We start from the raw sequence: 17472 nt of genomic DNA on the forward strand, positions 1-17472 counted from the left end.
TTAAGCAACTGCCTTCGGCTCAAGTCATGATCCTGGAGTCCCGGGATCGAGTCCCGCATCGGGCTCCCTGCTCAGCAGGGAGTCTGCTTCTCCCTCTGATCCTCCCCCTCTCATGCTCTCTGTCTCCCAATCTCTCTCTCAGATAAATAAATAAAAAATCTTTTAAAAAAATCTAAATTAATGGAAAAAATTGATAATGAACAAAATATCAAAATTTTCATTAAGACAGGGTATTACTAATTTTTTTTATGTTAGGGTCCAATATGTTCAACATAGCACTTCTTTGCTTAAAGTTTGAGAGTCTGTTCATCATGGAGTTTTTTAATAATAATTTTAACTTTTTAAAAAAATTACGATTTATCCTGATTACTGGGGTTTTTTGGTGTCACCTCCTCTTAAATTTTGCACCCAAAGTGAAGGCCTAACTGGCCCTACCTTAGTCCAGCCCTGAAATAATAAAAAAATAATAGTAACAATACTAATATTAACTCATGGTACTATATCTGAGGCATTCTGCTAAGCCCTTCACATGAACTTTCTCCTTTAATCCTCACAAGAAAAGTATGAAATATGATTATGCCCCCTTTTTGCTTGAGAAAATGTAGGATTAGAAGGATTAAGAAACTTGTCCAAGGTGACCCAGCCAGATTAACTCTGAACCCAGCCTAACTCAATCCCAAGCCTTCCATCTTCACTAGTCTCTAAATTTATCCACCAGCGTGTGGAAGCGACCACATGCTCTGCTCCTGGAAATGTCTGAGCAGAGAGGGGTCAAGTGCTTTCTTCTTCTCATCCCTGGATCGCTGGAGAGGCAGCTCTTCTGTGTCTCATCTGTCTGGCCAGGGTTTGGTAAAATTATCCTTTAAAAGGCCAGATAGTAAATATTTCCAGCCTCATGGGCCATCTGGTTCCTGTTGGCAACTACTCAACTCTGTCGATAGCTTGAAAGTGGCCACAGCCAGTACAGAGATGAATAAGTGTGATTGTGCTTCCAAAAACACTTTATTGACAAAAACAGTCTTTGCGCCAGATGTAGCCCAAGGGCTGTAGTTTACTGACCCCTTTTTTGGCTAGCATTCTTATCTGAAAGGGCCAGACTCCAAAGACAGCTGGCTACGTAGGGGAGGAGATCAAAAGGGACCTTCTTTTCAGTGGGCACCTTCATGGGGCTTTTGCACTTGGTGCCATTTTATCACATTTCAAAACCAATAATGGAAGGTAGGCACGTAAACAGAATACCCTTCTCTTGGTACTTATCAAAGTCAGACTGATACATGAATTTGGTCTAAATAGGGTCGGCTGGCTTAGTTTTGCCCTCCTAACAAACAACAAACAAATGGGGAGTTAGTTGGAGGCATCATTTTGGTGCTATTGGCTTTCTCCAACACCTGCCCCGGGTTCCCTGGGATAGAGGGTGAGACTCCATTAACGTACTCAGGATGCCTCATCGTTTGCCTGGGCTGACTCGGGCTCCTCCAGCACCTTCCAATCATGCTGGCTGAAAAGGTGCTCCAGAGTGCATCCTTCTAAACGGGAATCAGTGCTCCTTCTAAATCTGTGTCTCAGCATTATGGTGACATCATACCTCTGCCCTCTGTGTCATCATCTCTGAAATAATTCCTTCCATTCTTTACTCATTTTATTGGTCCTTTGATGGGGGAGGGGGTTAAAAGGCATTAGTTCGTTTAACCAATTTTTATCACGTTGTTTCTATATGCCAGGTACCCTTCCATGTAATGTAAATACTTCATGAGCAAGGCATCCTCTTCTGAAAAATTTTTTATTCAAATTCAATTTAATTAAGCAAGGTGTCCTTAAGTCAGCCTCTGTAGTGTTGCATTCTTGTGGGCAAGACAGATAATAGATACATAATGCTAATGTCTCAGAACTGCCAACAAATTACTCATGGGGATATTTGGGGGCCATACCCAACAGGAGACTTAACCTCCATTAACATGGCATTTTTAATGCCTCTTGGTAGGTCAGCTAAATATTGACGTTCTCACCACCCTCCCGCATTATGGACAGACACACTTGGCCACTGAAATCCTACTTTCCTCACTGAACCCATGGACAGGGAGATTTTGAGACTTCTACTGTGCCATGCTCTGTCACCCCAATCATAGCACACGCCTGATTTAATGCCCAGCGATTGCCCACAGCCAGACACAGCTCTGCACCACCACCGCTCCCTGAACCCCTGTGTCATTCTATCTCCATCAGTGAAGCACCATCTCTCTGCCTGGTGCCACTGGCCCCGTTTTCCCACGGCCTGGCACAGCGCGCTGATTTATGAACAGGTGGTTTTTAAGGTTTTTACTAGCTCCTGTGTTAACTTATTTCACCTGGACACCAGCTTCCTGAACAGGCTCGGTTGTATTTTCAATCCACACCCCACCATCGCCGCAACGGGGTTAGTGCCTTCAACCACAGCTGCCGTTACTTTGGCTAACTCGTGATCACAGACCACTTTGGTGTGACTGTTTTGCCCTCTTAAAAAAAAAAAAAAAAAAGACAATTTCGGGGGGGGGAAACCCCACTAGTTGAACCTCCTCAGTTGTTCCCAGGGAAGAATCTGCAAAGAAGAAGCCACGTTTCAGGCGGCTGCTATCTAGCTTTCCTGGTGCTTTGGTTATTAATCTCAATGCAGAATGGTGGCTTTCGTCTTTTGCAGATGGGGGTCTCACTTCTGCAAAAGGCTGCCAATTGCAAGAACTACCATCCCGTGGTGTGCCCCCAAACATCTTATTTGTCTTGATATTTCTTTCACAGAAATACATATGACAGATAAGGAGTCACTGGAGGATGGTTTGCTTTGTGTCAGACAGATATTAAAACAATAAACTACGTTGCCCTGGGATTCCAGCGCACACACAGCCAGAGAACAAGGCCGAGACGAGACGTTCCTGAAAGGCAGCGAGGCAGTTGTTCTGGGAGAATTCCCTGGAAACCCCAAGTCCTATGATAGCGTTGACAGAAAGTACTTTTTAATGCTCACGTTTTTGTAAGAAGACCAACAAACTCTCTGTTGCAGCTCCCACATTGAACCCTGGGCCATGCCTACCTTCCACTGGTCCTTGGCAGAGGTGAGAAAGAGATCCTCCAATGGGTTGAGCAGCTTATTTTAGAGTTCATTTTTTTAAGCTCTCATGGGTACTTCATTTGCTTTCTCAAACTAATGTAGATTTAAAATGGGAGGAAAAAACCCCCAGCTATTCTGTGTTCAGACTGAATATGAAATTTTCAGGGGCCAATAATAAGATCTTATTTGATTCCTGGAATATAAAGGGGGCAGCTTGATGCATTGGGGCAGATGTGTGCTCCTGGGGGACCCAGCTTTGTAAATGGAGCCAAGTCCTCTCTCAAAGTCAGCACAGCTGGGAGTGAACAGCTTAGAAGGGGGAGTAAGAACAGCCAGCAACATGTAATTCAAGTGCTGGAGGCGGGGCCGGGGGGTGGGGTGCTTCTTGGTGCTCCTTGCGAAGAAATGTGTCCAACCACCGAAGTGGCCCCTCCTCCCCTTGCCTTCTTTATTTTCAAAAGCAAATCTCCCTGTGCAGTGCAAAGAATCACGGAAGGAAGCCGAGCTTGCCTCCCATGGAAGGGAAAAGAGCCTGGCATAGTTCATTTAAACATGATAATTTAAACACTTGCTTCACTCCAAAAACACCATTTTCTTAAATCATGTTTTCATTTCCGTGAAAGTACTTTTGTGCCAAAAGCTATTTTATTGCTTCTGGAGAATTTGGGGGGAGTGTTAACAAAATGCAGTTTTTAGGACCAAATAACACACCACATATTTTCAATCTGTCTCCTTGGGTTTTGTTTGCCTGCAGTGTAGACTTGATGCCTAATTGCTTTTTACGTAAAAACAAACATACCAGACCCAGTTCTGTAGGCACACCTGCCCAAGGATAGATATCATCCCCACCCTTGGTAATTGCTTCCAGGTTCCAAGCAGCATTTCCCAAAGGCTCGTTTCTGCTGGCAAAACCTAGTCCCCAGTATTGGTTTTACAAAATTCTCCCTGAGCAACAATCATTTCATGACAAGACCTGGATTCAAATAGAGGTGGGTCTACATCATCATAGTACACCTAGTGGTTTGACCTTGGCCAAGTCTGATTGCCATGAGCATACTCGTGAGAACCTACCCACTTGTGAGCATCCTTGTGTGAAGAGTCGTTCAGATTGCTTGAGGCATTTTTATCTCCTCAAACGGATGGCTACACTTTCCCTTTCTTCCATAGAAGCCATCTTCTTTGGGACTTTTTAAAAGTTCACCGAAGAAGCTAGTCTGGAATGTTTGTTAGTCTAGTGACTGGACAACCTATTTCTGAATGGTTTTCCTTTAGTCTGTTAAAGATGGGAGTTTGGGGAGGGTTCCAGCTCAGGTATCAGGCAGGCAATCCATAGATCCAGATGACACCTGTCCTCAAGTTTTACATGGGGTGTGACTCAAAGGATTGGGATTCAGCCTCCCAAAGGTGGAAGCTGACTCTCAAAATCCGATGGCCCCAACACTGACCATCTATACCCACAGTGATGGCTGGAATTAAAGTGCATCGTGTAACCATCCTGTGAACCACCGCCAACCCCCTCTGAGGGCTTCACCTGCAGGAGCTGCAGCAGCCCCAGAGAACCATGGGAAATCCATCCCAACATATGAAGCTAATTTATCTCCCTTGCCTTGTTTCCTACGTGGAGAGGCAATTCACCAGGCTAACTGTTTCAGCCACCTGTTAGCCAGATTGTGAACGATTTAACAAGTGAAACTTTGCTGTGTATATGCACTTGATAAAGTAATTATTTATATAAACTATTTGCCTTTTTTCCCATGGCTACCTGGTAAAAGCTAAACTGACACGGCTACAGGTTTTGTCAAATGAACAGAGTATGGCAAATCGCTTCATCCAAATTAAAATAGATCTCAGCATCTCGCGGCTTTGTCTCCAGAGTTCCTTCAAATAACAGAAAGCACCTTTGCAAATGCCTTCCGTGGTCCCGCCAAGTCAAGCCCTCCAAGAATGAGATTCATTCTCGTTGTGCTGAATGAAATGTTACAGAAATCCTGCCCGGGTTGGGTATTGTCAATACCTCTGCGTAGATAGATCACAAATATGTCTTCTGCAAAGGAAAATTGTATCTCTGCACATCCAGCAGCCATGGCACTCACCGCGCATGTCTGTTGGATTAATCAGACCATTTGTAGCCCAGGAGAGAAGAGACAACAGCTAACTTCGGGAGGTAAGCAGGAATAATGTGGCAATTATTTAAAAACCAAGGCTGCCGTCCTCATTCAAAGACGTAGCGATGAAAGAATATCCACGTAAGCATTGTGTGTGGGTTTTGTTGCCGCTTTTTGAATTCGTTTTTAAGTTGGGAAACATTTCTGCTTTGGGAACACCAGACTCACTGCTCAGAGTAAATCATCCCTGTGCGTTCATGGCGTTTAGGTTTCTTTATTTTTTAATCCCTGGATGACTCATCTTTTCCTTTCTAAGGAAGAGACTGTTTCTAACCAAGTTATGAGTGAAGTGATATTTGATAACAATATTAAATCAATTATATGGAGAAAAAAGTGCATTACCCCAAATATGAAAGTTTTTATGCAAGTCTCTCAAATCTTGGAGAATTTCTGGTTGAAGTTAGTTGTAAGGAGCTCATTATTTTGACAGTAACGAGGTTTGTGGACACAACACCACACTAGTGTACCCCAGGTCCCCATTGCTGGGAGAGTCCATTTCCCCAGTATTTTTGGATATGTGGAAATAAGCCCCAGTGGAGAAGGAAAACAGCTTGCTTTGGACTCTTACTGGGAACATAAATCGGTAGTGATCCCTGTGGCCTGTATCCAATTAGTAGAAAAGGAGCAAAGCCCTTCCAGGTGTCTTGAAATCTCAGCACATAAACAGAGAACAGGAGAAATGGCACCTGCCTTCCCCCTCCTCCTGCCTCCTGTCCCCAACCAGGAGCATATTGAGGTCTCAGGGAGGCTTGTCAAGAGTCTCCCCTGCAAATTCACTCAGTCCATGACAAACTGGGCTGGTTCTCTTGGTTGTGGTATGAATATGGGGAGAGGATGTAGCAGCTTGTATTGCTCTAAGAGGCCATAGGAGGGTAGTAAAAACTGAGAGGTCCTAAGGAGCAGGGAGAGAGTGGAAGTAGAAAGTTTTTGCCCAGAGCCGACACGGGTTGCCTTGGTCCAAGTTGCCTCGTTGCTTTGTTGTATAATAGATAAGATGATGGGCTCTAGTGTCAGGCTGTCTGAGAGCGTTGGGCGAGCTTCAGGGCTGTTGCACGTCTTCCTGTTCTCCCCAGGAGGGTGAAGGTAGCAGTAATGCCTGGCTCGTATGGTTCGTGAAGATTTACGGAGTTAACCTTGGAGTCTGGCGGTTAGCAAGTGTCAGTAAATAGTAGCTGATATACAGTTGAATCTCCTCTGTGTGATAACGGAGTACGAGAAGTTGGACTTCAGCCAACTATAATCACAGCTTTTCTTCGACTTTTCCAGTTACTGTTGTCTGGACTTTCCTCAAGTAAGGTTGAGTCCCTCATCACTCATGTCCTCACTAAACCTGACTTTGTCTTAGCATATGCACCTTTCATAAGCAGCGTGGTAGCAACTCACAGGTGCAAGGACTGTCCCCCCTTTTCCATCTGTAGCTGAACGACTGTGGCATTCTGAGTTCATCTGACAACATACTCAATAAACATTGCAGTAATTACCGGAGGCCAGGTAATCCTGTAGCTGCTAGAGACACAGTATTGACCAAAATAAAGTCCTTAGGACATCCCCATGGAGAGCTATATAGTGAGGGTGCAATCCGATGAGGTGGTAAGGGCCAGATGAGTCAAGGGAAGGAAAAAGGCTATTGACAGGTATGGCTGGGACACGTCGAGGAGATGGGGAGAAGCCCTTGGGGAAGAAATGACAATGGAGCCAGCATTTGAGTGAGCCGATCAACTCAACATTTAGGGACAGGACAAAGGAATGAGAACATGCAGAAGCCACAGAGAAGAAGCAGCCAGAAGAGGCTGGAGGAAAAGGCAGCGTTGCGGCCTCATACAGTAAAGATTTACATCAACAAATTCGGCTCGGGCGGTGCGGCCACCATCTTTTTTTTTTCCCCCTCCTTTCTGCTTTCAAATAATGTGGTTTTTTTCTCCAAGTTCAAGTTCTTGCCAATTCCTTCGACACATCCTAATCAGACCTAGAACAGCCAAGAAACTTCTGGCTAATTTGGATTTGACTAAAACTTTTGTACCACGATGCTATGTAGAGAGATTCAATTATGGTGAGCAATGTTTTGTGAGTAACTACCACCCATAAAAAGTTAATTAATCAGGGCTGTGTCAATTTCCTCGTGCCATGTCAATTTGCTGCCAGGTAATTAATCACTAATCACCCACCAAGCAGCAGGCTGGGGGGACAATCCACGAGCCATTTATTGTCTTTTCCCAAATAAATGGCACGCGCAGCCAGGAAGAAACACATCTTGCCTTTCATAATATTTTTATCGACACTTTTGCAAGTTGTAATAGACTGTAGCAACAAGCAGCTGCAGTTCAATGGGATATGAATATTAAGGAAACAAATGAGCAGAGATTTATAGGACATTGCGTTTCTGTTATGTCAGTTTTGAGATTAAACCCAGCAAATGAACAGTGAAAAATTACTCTTCCATGTGGGGAATGGTGATTAGACTTGTACATTAATTAGAAATTTTTGTTTTCCTATTCAATGCATCTCAAATGAGGATGTCCTATAAGGAACTGTTTGTCCAAAATGTAGATTTATTCACTTCTAAACAGCAGTATTTAATATCAACATGCATTTTGAAATGAAACAAGAGTCAGCCCCAAATGTGTGGTTCAGGGATAGATGTATGAGAATACGAGAATCAGAGATTCCAACAAATTAAGTGGCTATTTTGGTCTTTTTGTAAATGACTGAGTGGGTGGGACAACCCCTTTCTCTCCCCAAACCTTGAAATTGCTGAATTTTAACAAAATTGAAAGCCGTTCCATTTTTGTTTTGACCTAGAACTAAATGTGCTCCATCATATTAAATTTCCCATTTGATGCCATTCAAAGAGAGTGACCCAGTTGCGTATAAATTCTGTTATAAACCAATTTGATGTACTTTTGAGATTCATTTTGAAAAAATAAGCAAACATTTTTGTCATTTGGAAAAAATAATCCTCTTCATTGTGATGTTTATCACACAACACTCTGCCCCTGAAATTGAGCTAGAGCTGGTTGTTTATTTCACCTCGGCATGTTACCTATTATGCCACTTCTTAATTTACGGTCAGGCACGTGAAATGAGTTCCCCCAAGGGGAATCCTGCAGAACTGTGAACCTGCTGTTGAAAGCACGACTGCACCCCCAGAATTGTGTAAGTGCATATCTCCTACCATAAATTACCCGCAGAACGATTCAACCCCGAATTAGCATGGACAGCGCTCAACCTCAGACCACTCCAGGGGTGGGCAAAGGTGGCAAGGGAGAGAAGAGGGGGACAAAGAGAAGCCCTCTCCTGCATTCTGATGGAACACCTTTTCCAGGGCATCTGGCAACCTCATGCAAATTCAAACCAGCGCACAAATGCAAAGAATAATTGCCCACTACCGCGGCTGTATATTTTTATGGCTTTGATGCAGAATCTGCCCCCCTGTTGGCTTTTGCATCTGCTACTCTTCCATCTCTCCCAAGGCTCTAAAACTTTAATATGCACTTTATAACCCTCAAGTATTTTCCACTGGTTTTGTGTTTCTTCTTTTGGGATTTCCGGGCTAGTGAGATGATCTCATTTGTGTTTATTTCGAAGGTAAGCACCATATTCGTAAAAGAGACAGAGGGGGAGCGCGCATGTTTGTCACTGTAAATACACTCAGTGCAGAGCTCAGAGAAGGTGGGAGGTGGGGGCTTTCTCTTTGATGGGAGACAGGCGGTAAGCAGTTGACACTTTGGTAAATGGCCCATTTGGCTGGTTGATACACCCACACATCTTCCGTTTAAAAATGTTGATTCGCCTTGATACTTGAGCACATCACAGCATGCCTCTTGTTACATCCCTAAAGTTTCCATTTCATTGAGTTCCATGGTATACAACTCCTTGTGCCCAAGAACTGAGCGAGTTATTCCACTCACACTCCCCCAAAATATGCTGCGGGTATCAATCTAGCTGAAGGTTGGGAGTGGGTAGGCAGGGAATGTTGATGTGTCAACAAGATGCGCAGTTGGTATTTGCTCCAAAAGCTCTTGCCCTGTTTTCTTTGAGAGAAACTCATTTTTAGCTTATGAGCTAAATCCAATTTTCGTTGCAGTGATACCAGATTTTTCACTTTGATTCATGCTGGATAAGGTTTAAGGGGGAACCTTTCCAGTATAATGAACCTATGTTGTTTTTTTTTTCCTTCTTCCCTTGTCTCCCTCCTGCCAACAACTAAGGATTTATACTGTGTCCACAAAGCAACCTGAATATTTTCCATTGTTCCCCAATGATTGTCTCTTTACATGTTTATTAACTGGATATTCAACTAGAAAAAAAAAAAAATCCAGCTCCAGCACCAGGGCTTTAGAAATGCCTATAATTTGGTGTCTTTTCTTTCTAACACTGTTTTTTCATTAACAAAGAGGCTTTTACAAATATGGGACAGGGTGACAGGTTTATGACTTTTATTAACATTGATTTACTCCGTTCCAGAAATGGAGAGGACATTGTGAGTTTCCATTTGGCTTTTTTGCATTAGATTTATTAAACATTTATTGCCCACTTACTGGATCCAAACTCCTGAACTGGGGCACTGATAGTGTGATAACTTTGAGTCAACAAAAGATAGGTGTCGTGTCCCAAAGTAAGCACATAATTGAGATGTCTTCTTTCTGTGTGGTTCAAGGATAAAGCCATTTTGGTTTTGTTTCATCTGTATCTGAATCATCTAAGTAATTGTTTCAAATATGCATTTAACCGTGTCCCAGAACCAACAAGCCAATGCACATGGTAGGCAAGTAAACAAATCCGTTCCTTCCATCCTAAGTTGAGTCTAAAGGAAGCTTAACAAACAGTTGTGGGGGGTTTTGTTTTGTTTTTGTTTTTACCTGTGCAATTGACCATTGGTCTTAGTGGCAAGAGAAGAGAGTCACTCAGAATCCTAAACCAGCTGCAGGGGAGACCTCCTCTAATGGAGATGACGAGAAACACAGAAGGCTCAGCCAAAAATCACAGAAGTTAGGGATTATAAGCAGCGTTATATTCATTGTTCCTTTTGGCACACATTTACCGCACTCAGAGATTTGCTCACTTGCCAGAGAGCACTGTCTGGGGCTCTATGAAGGAACCTGACCCCACAGGTCCTTTGATAGGTATCAGTGTCTGGGGGGGGGGGGAAGTTTGAGTCCTGCTTTTCCCCAGAACAAGAATCTGATCTCCCAATCCCTACACAGCACAGCAATGAACGTGAATTTCAATGAATTAAGGTTTTGCAATAATTCCAAGTACAATGCTTTTATCCAAGTCCTCTCCCTTTTTATCAGAACCACACATATGCCCACTGTGGTTGCCATCCTGGGCCAGCGCAGCACCTGTGAGCTTGGCTGTAGAACGTACTTTTATAGGCATCATGACTGAGGGCCAGTTGGTGTCGTTGGCCCCCTGTGTGTGTGCGAACCCCGGGCAGGACACTTCGTATAGAGGGCGGTGTTGTGGAAGGTGCAAGGTGAAGGGTCAGTGCCTCTGTGGTCCCAGAAGGAGGGAGACAAACACCGGTTCACCTCCAAAGGGTATCCAGGCACCTGCTCTGTGCCAGGCACTCTTCTGAATCAACAGGTAGAACAGATAGAGATCTCTGCCCTCGTGGAGTTTACATTCTAGCAACAGTGGGAGTCCTTCTCTTTCATTTCTGTCACCCAAGCTACTTGATTGCTAGTACACCCGGAGAGCTTTGTGGCCACTTCCTTCCAAAGAAGATTAAAACATAAATGAAAGTAGGAAGGAAGGAAGGGAGGAAGGGGAGAAAGGAGGATTGAATAAGAAGGAAGGAAAGAGGAAGGAAGTGTTCATTAATCATGATGACAAACTAGAGGCTTGCTAAGGAGACCCCTTGGCAGCCCGAGACTGGTAACAAAAAAGAGATAGCTGAGCAAACCATCCATCTAGGAGACACCCGTGCTTCCTTTATGAAGCCTCGGGTCCAAAGCATGATCTGCACGAACCTCCTTATTTTGCCTAAGGGCACTTGGCCCCTCCTGAAAAGCGTTTTTTTTTTTAAACCAGGAGTTGATGTGTTGTCTTTCCTGTGTTCCTTTAACAAAATAAGAATCCCTCTAATGTGCCTAGCTTGGAGGAGCCCCCCAAAGCCTTGCATGAAGACCTGTCCTACCTCATCCTGCCTCGGGAGGGACATCTCCCCCCTGTAGCCAAGGGTGCAAATGGAGCCCCGGCTCCATGCTTTCCAGCAGCTTGTGCTGTCCCCGCTTCGCTGCCTAGCTTCTGTTTCACCTTGTATCTCAACATCTAAATCTTCCAAGAATTATTGTAAAACCTGCTTGTCGCTGAGAGGGATCTGGTCTCACTCAGTCTGCACGGGAGCTGGCGATAATGAATGGGTCAGCATAATTACCGTGTCTCCTCACCCAGGCAGCTCTGCCACATTGTGAATTTTTCATTTTCTTTATTTCAAAATCCAGGGCGTTCTTATGAAAACTTAATATTTGAACTGTGGCAAGATGGACTTGGAGTCACAGCCATGCTCGCTCATTTTCTGGCCAGTCCTGAAGCAAACAGCTCCTATCTCATTACTTCTGGGCTTCTACGGTGTTAAGACTTACTGCCTTTCCCCGTTAGGAGTGACACCTCTCTACCATTTCAAGCACATTCGCACGAGCCACGGGGCGCGGGTGAGGAGGGGCCGGCCAGCTGAGAGTTAAGTACAGCTGCACGACATGACTTGAACAACAATAAGAAAAAAAAAAAAAAGTTAAAAATAACCTTTTAGGGTATGGTCTTTGCAGACACAAATAGAAAGATAAAATCACTCTGACTTCGTTGTGCAGTTCCAGCATTTTACCCTCCATGGTGAGAGAAAAATCTGGTGGAATCCATGAGAACATGCCAAGAATTGCAGGTGATAGTCCGTCAGTCTTTACTTCAGGTTCAAGGGTTCTATTCCAGTCCGTGTGATTCTGTGAGGTGTAGGGGATTAGGGATGGCTTCTTCGTCTCCCCATTCCCTGCCACCCCCCCACCCCCACGCAGCTAGGGTATAGCGTATCCAAGGACACCGTGGCTAATGAACAGATGGGGTTCTGCGCCTGTATATGGTGGTAAGGGGAGAAGCCCCCCCGCCCCCGCCTTGGCAGTTTGGATATAAGCTAGAAGGAACTTCAACACAGCCTGAGACTCAACATCCTGTGAGCAGTTAGGTGTTCCCCCAAATGGAGCTCCCGGGGAGAGGTGTGCGTGTGCTGATTACCTATGTTTGAGAGCCTCCCTTGTGGTAGGATGCTCTGAGCATGGAGGCTCCTGTCCCTCCCAGCCTTGTCTGTCCTTACATACACTGTGTGAACTCCCAAGAGAAGGGGAGCAGGGGAGGAGGGGGGGCATGCAGGGGAGGAAAGCCTTGCCGCCCTGCTTCCTTCTACCTGTTTCTCCCTCCCTCTGGAAAGCTCCTGTGTGTCAGAGTAGAGGGTGGGGAAAAGAACCTGGGACAAGGAAGGGAGGTTGCAGAGAGAGTCTGTCCATCCTTTGGCCTGCCCACAACTTACAACTTAGTTCTCTTGTTTATGTACTTAAGCCACCCCTACATTCATTCAGGTGTCCAATATTTAGAACCTACTGTGGGTAAGATCAGGGGGCTTCTGCTGACTCGGGGAGGCACGAGCAGAAGTGAAGACAGATGGGCGGGGCGGGGGGAATCCTGGAGCAACTTGCTGGTTGATAGGGGAGAGAAAAGGTAACACATTGACTGAGCCCCCCTTTTTGAAACCAGTACCCATGAGAGGTTGGGTGTTTTGGGCCTTTAATACAGATCTCCTGCCACAGTGGATTCCCCGGTGGGATTTCCCAGAAAAGTGCTTCCTCCCTGGGATGTGGTTTGGGCGCCCTGCCTGCAGTTTAGTGGGGATGGCATGCTCGAGACTGGCACAGTGAGAGCACTGTGAGATTCAGACACGCAGAAGCAAGCAGAAGTGGTTTCCTGAAGGCTTCCTGGGCCCCAGTGCGTCTGGATTTGCAGACACCCTAGGAGGAAGGACATCCCAGGCAGAGGCAAGAGAATGAAATATCAGGGGTCTCTGGCATCAGGCTTAATTTCCCTCTTGACTCCTCAGCAAGCCATCCCACTCAGAATTTTCCTCTGAGGAGGGAAACTCAGCCCACACCCGCTTCTGAAGAGTTGCGTTCCCAGACTTCTCTGTAATTACGGTTGTTGTGTGTGCCTTAAAAGCTGTTAAATGGTTTGGAGGCTGATGGGACACCATTGTTTCTTGGCACATAAGGGATTTGCACACTTGCGATGCATACACGTGTCTGTAGGAACACTGTATTGCAATTAAAAAATTTTAACTAGCAATATATGTACATAAAAGAAAATGTGGGAAATAAATAACGGGATAGGGAAAGCAATCAGTAGATAACTAACACACACACAGTTCAGCCCCAGAGATAACTAGGAACACACTGAAATATGTATGCGTATATACGCGCACATATAAATATGCACATGTACACATTCACATACACATGTGCACACACAATATACATATTGACATGCATATTCACCTACACATGCACCTATGTGTGGATACATCATACATGTATATTGTGTGCCCAGACACACAAATCTATTACACACAATATACGTCTGTGTGTGTATAGATAGACGCAGAGGAGTTGGCAACACAAGGCACATACTTCCTGCAATCTACCTTTGTAGAATTTTAACTTTGTGCAGTGAGCTTGTCTCCCGTTACCACGAATTCTTTGTAAATGTTCGCCATTTACCATATTCACTTGGGCACAGGGACCATCGCCCTAACTAGCCCACCTTGTCTGGAATCGCGCCTTGACCTCCCCCTTGCTGCCGCCTTTGGAACCCCGCCTCCCGGTGTCCAGCCTCGGCCCGCAGAGCGAAGGGTCCTGGGTGGGCAGGTTGTCCTCCACGGCAGGTGTGCCTCTGAAAACCTTTGCTCTGCTCTCTCCTCTCCCGCCCTGCAGTGCCCGGCTTCCCGTATCCAGCCGCCACCGCCGCGGCCGCCTACCGAGGGGCGCACCTACGAGGCCGCGGCCGCACCGTGTACAACACCTTCCGGGCGGCGGCGCCCCCGCCCCCGATCCCGGCCTACGGCGGGTAAGTGGGGCGGCCTCCCCCGCCGCGACGGCCTCCCGCACCAGCCCCCTCCCGTTTTTGTGAGTGCATGCTGGTCTGGACTGCCCCACCAGAACCGCCCCAGCATGCAGCCCGGGGCGCGCCTGCCGTGGAGCACCTTGCAAAGAGTATTGAAAAATGAGTGTAATTTGTCCTGTCATGGTTGGTGCCTTTAAGCATTCTACATGTCACATGTTGTTATGTAAATTCTCTCTGAGACTGAATGCTGGAGAACAGAGAAATGGCTACAGCCAAAGATGTATTTCTGGTGACTGCAAACATCTGGCTATTAAGGAGGTTGGATCACATTTGCCCCTTGAATCTGTCCATGGAGGGACATGAAGTCCCCAGACATAAAAGTCACTGGGGTGGTCTTGCTCCCCTCCCCTAAGACACCTTGCTCATCAAGGTTTTATGAACCCTTGCCCGAGAAGAGAAAATTAGGTGTGGAGTCAAATGGAAACATTCGAAAGTTCAAAGAAATTGGAAATAAGACCCGTTTCGGTTGGATTTTCCAAAATGGGCATTTGGCTTCCTTTCCCCTCTGCAAGGAAATGTGGGGTAATGTGTTCCCCATTGGCGGTTTGGTATCTGTGTGCATGGACTCTGGTATTGCCAAGTGAAGATCAAGGAATGACAGGGAATGCGAAGAAACAGTGGTCTTGGTGTGGTGGGCTGCAACCCCGCAATGCTACCCTTTCTTTCCTCCTGTTAAGGGATCCCCCTGGAACATTCTGGCACCCCTGGAGTCAGGGAGAAAGGGATGTCTCAGCCGGTCCTCAGGGGATGTTTGGACTGTCCGGGGACATTTTGAGTTGTCACAACAGGAGCAGGAAGGTGCGATGGCATCTAGGAGGGGGAGGCCAGGGATGTTGCTCGACATCCACAGTGCACAGGACGGCCCCCAACGCAGAGTTATCAGACCCCAAATGTCAGTAGCGCTACTCAGAACAACTCAGCCATGCCCAAGGCAGTACGGTCCAAGGCTTTACCAGCCAACGACTGGCTTTCTGGTCTGTAGAAAGAATATGGCTGTGTTCCAGGCTGTATGAAGAGGGTTAATGCATTTTTTATAGCTCTATTCCTTATAAATCTTTTAGAAAACCTGAATTAGCTTAGATCATCTCTCCATTATACTGATGACAAAGGGAACCACTTTTTTTTCATTATTTATTCATATCTCACCCATTGCAGAGGAGAGCACTTGAAGTGTTTCAAACACATGCAATGAGACAAAGTTAAGAATATAAATAATCTAGATTCAGTCTTCAGGAGGAGAAAACAAAGGCAGAGAGATCGGTCCGTGTTCGTAGTTTCTTGTGTTGTCATTAACCTTGGGTCACTTCTGAGTTTCTTAGTGGACAAAGCAACAGTGGAAAGATGGTGGGTAATAATAAACCAAGGATGAATTTGCCCTAAATTCTCCCCACCCTCCAAAAACATCCATCTGCACCTCCGGAAGCCTTTATCTGACCATGTATTATATGGAAGCATCCACAGTGTTAATCATTATTTCCAGCCCCACAGTGTTGAGCCTGTTTTATAGACCCAGAAATGCAGAAATAAAGACGTGTTATTCCCAAGGTCACACAGTAAGTTGTTATGAAGGGAAAAAACCCCACCAAGTTACCCTGTAGGCTCATGTAATTACTAAAGCAAGATGCATAAGCCATAAATACAAAATTGCATGTTTATACCACATTAGTTTGTCTGAAAATTATTGTCTTATCTTAGTAGACGGTAATTGTAGCTTTTTGGTATATGTACCCTCCGTATCTCACTACTATACTGAACAGGAAAAACAAATAAAATTATATCTTATCCTCACATGAACAATTTATGAAAATCTCCCAAAATAACACACCTGCCGTAAAATTGAAATTCGCTAACTTACAATGAACTCGCTCTTTGCCAGGGAAGAACCACGCATAACTAATTAATGCCACGTTCACCAGGGAGAGACACAGGCATCTCCAAATGGTGAAGCAACGTGTTTGTGACTGCTTCAGACATTTAATTTAAATATTCCAGCAAGATTCCTAATCATTTTGGTTATAATGGTACACGGTGCCTCTTTGCTGGTAATATTCCAAGTGGAATCCTGAAACCACTGTCAGTAGGAAGATGAAATTCTCAACACAGGAGGAGGAGGGGCAGAAAGGCTAGGGGTGTGCGTGTCCATGTCTGCAAGTTCTATAAGAGCAAAGTGCTCAGCGAGGGAAACTCAGCGAGGGTGTTTTGCTGTATTACAAACTACCTGGAGTGCACTGGCGCCTAATGAGAAAATGTAAACCCAGCATCTTAAATGAAGGTTTCCCTTTTCTTCTGCTTGTTGGCTGAGGCTGCAGGAGACTGCAGGGGGGCAGCTCATTTTGGAAAGAATAGCAGAGGACAACTCATGTCCCAGCAGATATGGGCTGGAGTGGTGAGAGCCCTGAGCTTGAGTGGAAGCAAACAGCAGAGAGATTGGAAACCTACTTCTGTTTCCAGAAAGTGACGTTATCAGGATTCAGGTGGTCCAGGTGATTGTGTGGGTTTCCTGTAGCTGTTTGTCTCCAAAGTCCTTTGAGGGGAGATTTGTAGAGTCGATTAATGTCTTTACTCCAGTGCAGTTCAGCCTAACATCCCTTTTCTCAGTTCCAATGCATTGTCTTGCACCTTTGAGGAGTTCCTTCTAGTTAGGGGCAGGGGGTACCATATAAATTAATAATTTCAATAAATGTGATAAGTGCTAAGGGTGTTCTGTGAGCACCAAGGAAGGCCCCTTAGCTCAGCTTGGGTTTTTAGAGGAGACTTCCAGCAAAAGAAGAAATGTAGGATGCACTGAAGTCCAACCACTTCCTAAATTGCCATGCTGAGATCCCATTCCGCCATTCTCCCTCACACCCAGTGATCCCCATCTTTTCTAAGATGTCACCCAGCGAGCTGCGTTTATTATGATTTTCTGTTTGTCATCAGTTGAAGATAGAGCTAACTGCCAACCTAAACCTCTGCTCTTCATGAAGTATGTAATATATACTTTGTTACTGAAATTCCAACCAAAAATGTGTCATTTATCCTACGTCCATTTATGGCTTCCATATTGTTTTCCCAATATATTGA

At 45.2% G+C, this 17472-nt stretch overlaps 1 protein-coding gene across 6 annotated transcripts in view; it reads left to right on the forward strand.

Annotated features, from left to right (window-relative positions):
* Positions 1-17472, forward strand: part of RBFOX1 (RNA binding fox-1 homolog 1) — a 334649-nt gene that overhangs the window by 263907 nt on the left and 53270 nt on the right. For all 6 annotated transcript variants that reach the window (XM_035022228.1, XM_035022232.1, XM_035022226.1 and 3 more), the window contains one exon: positions 14220-14352. In XM_035022228.1, the coding sequence (XP_034878119.1) occupies positions 14220-14352 (133 nt within the window). The remainder of the gene's footprint in view (positions 1-14219; positions 14353-17472) is intronic.

This window comes from Mirounga leonina, unplaced genomic scaffold, assembly GCF_011800145.1.
Source record: "Mirounga leonina isolate KUSES-001 unplaced genomic scaffold, KU_Mleo_1.0 Mir_175, whole genome shotgun sequence".
NCBI classification, from domain to species: Eukaryota; Metazoa; Chordata; class Mammalia; order Carnivora; family Phocidae; genus Mirounga; species Mirounga leonina.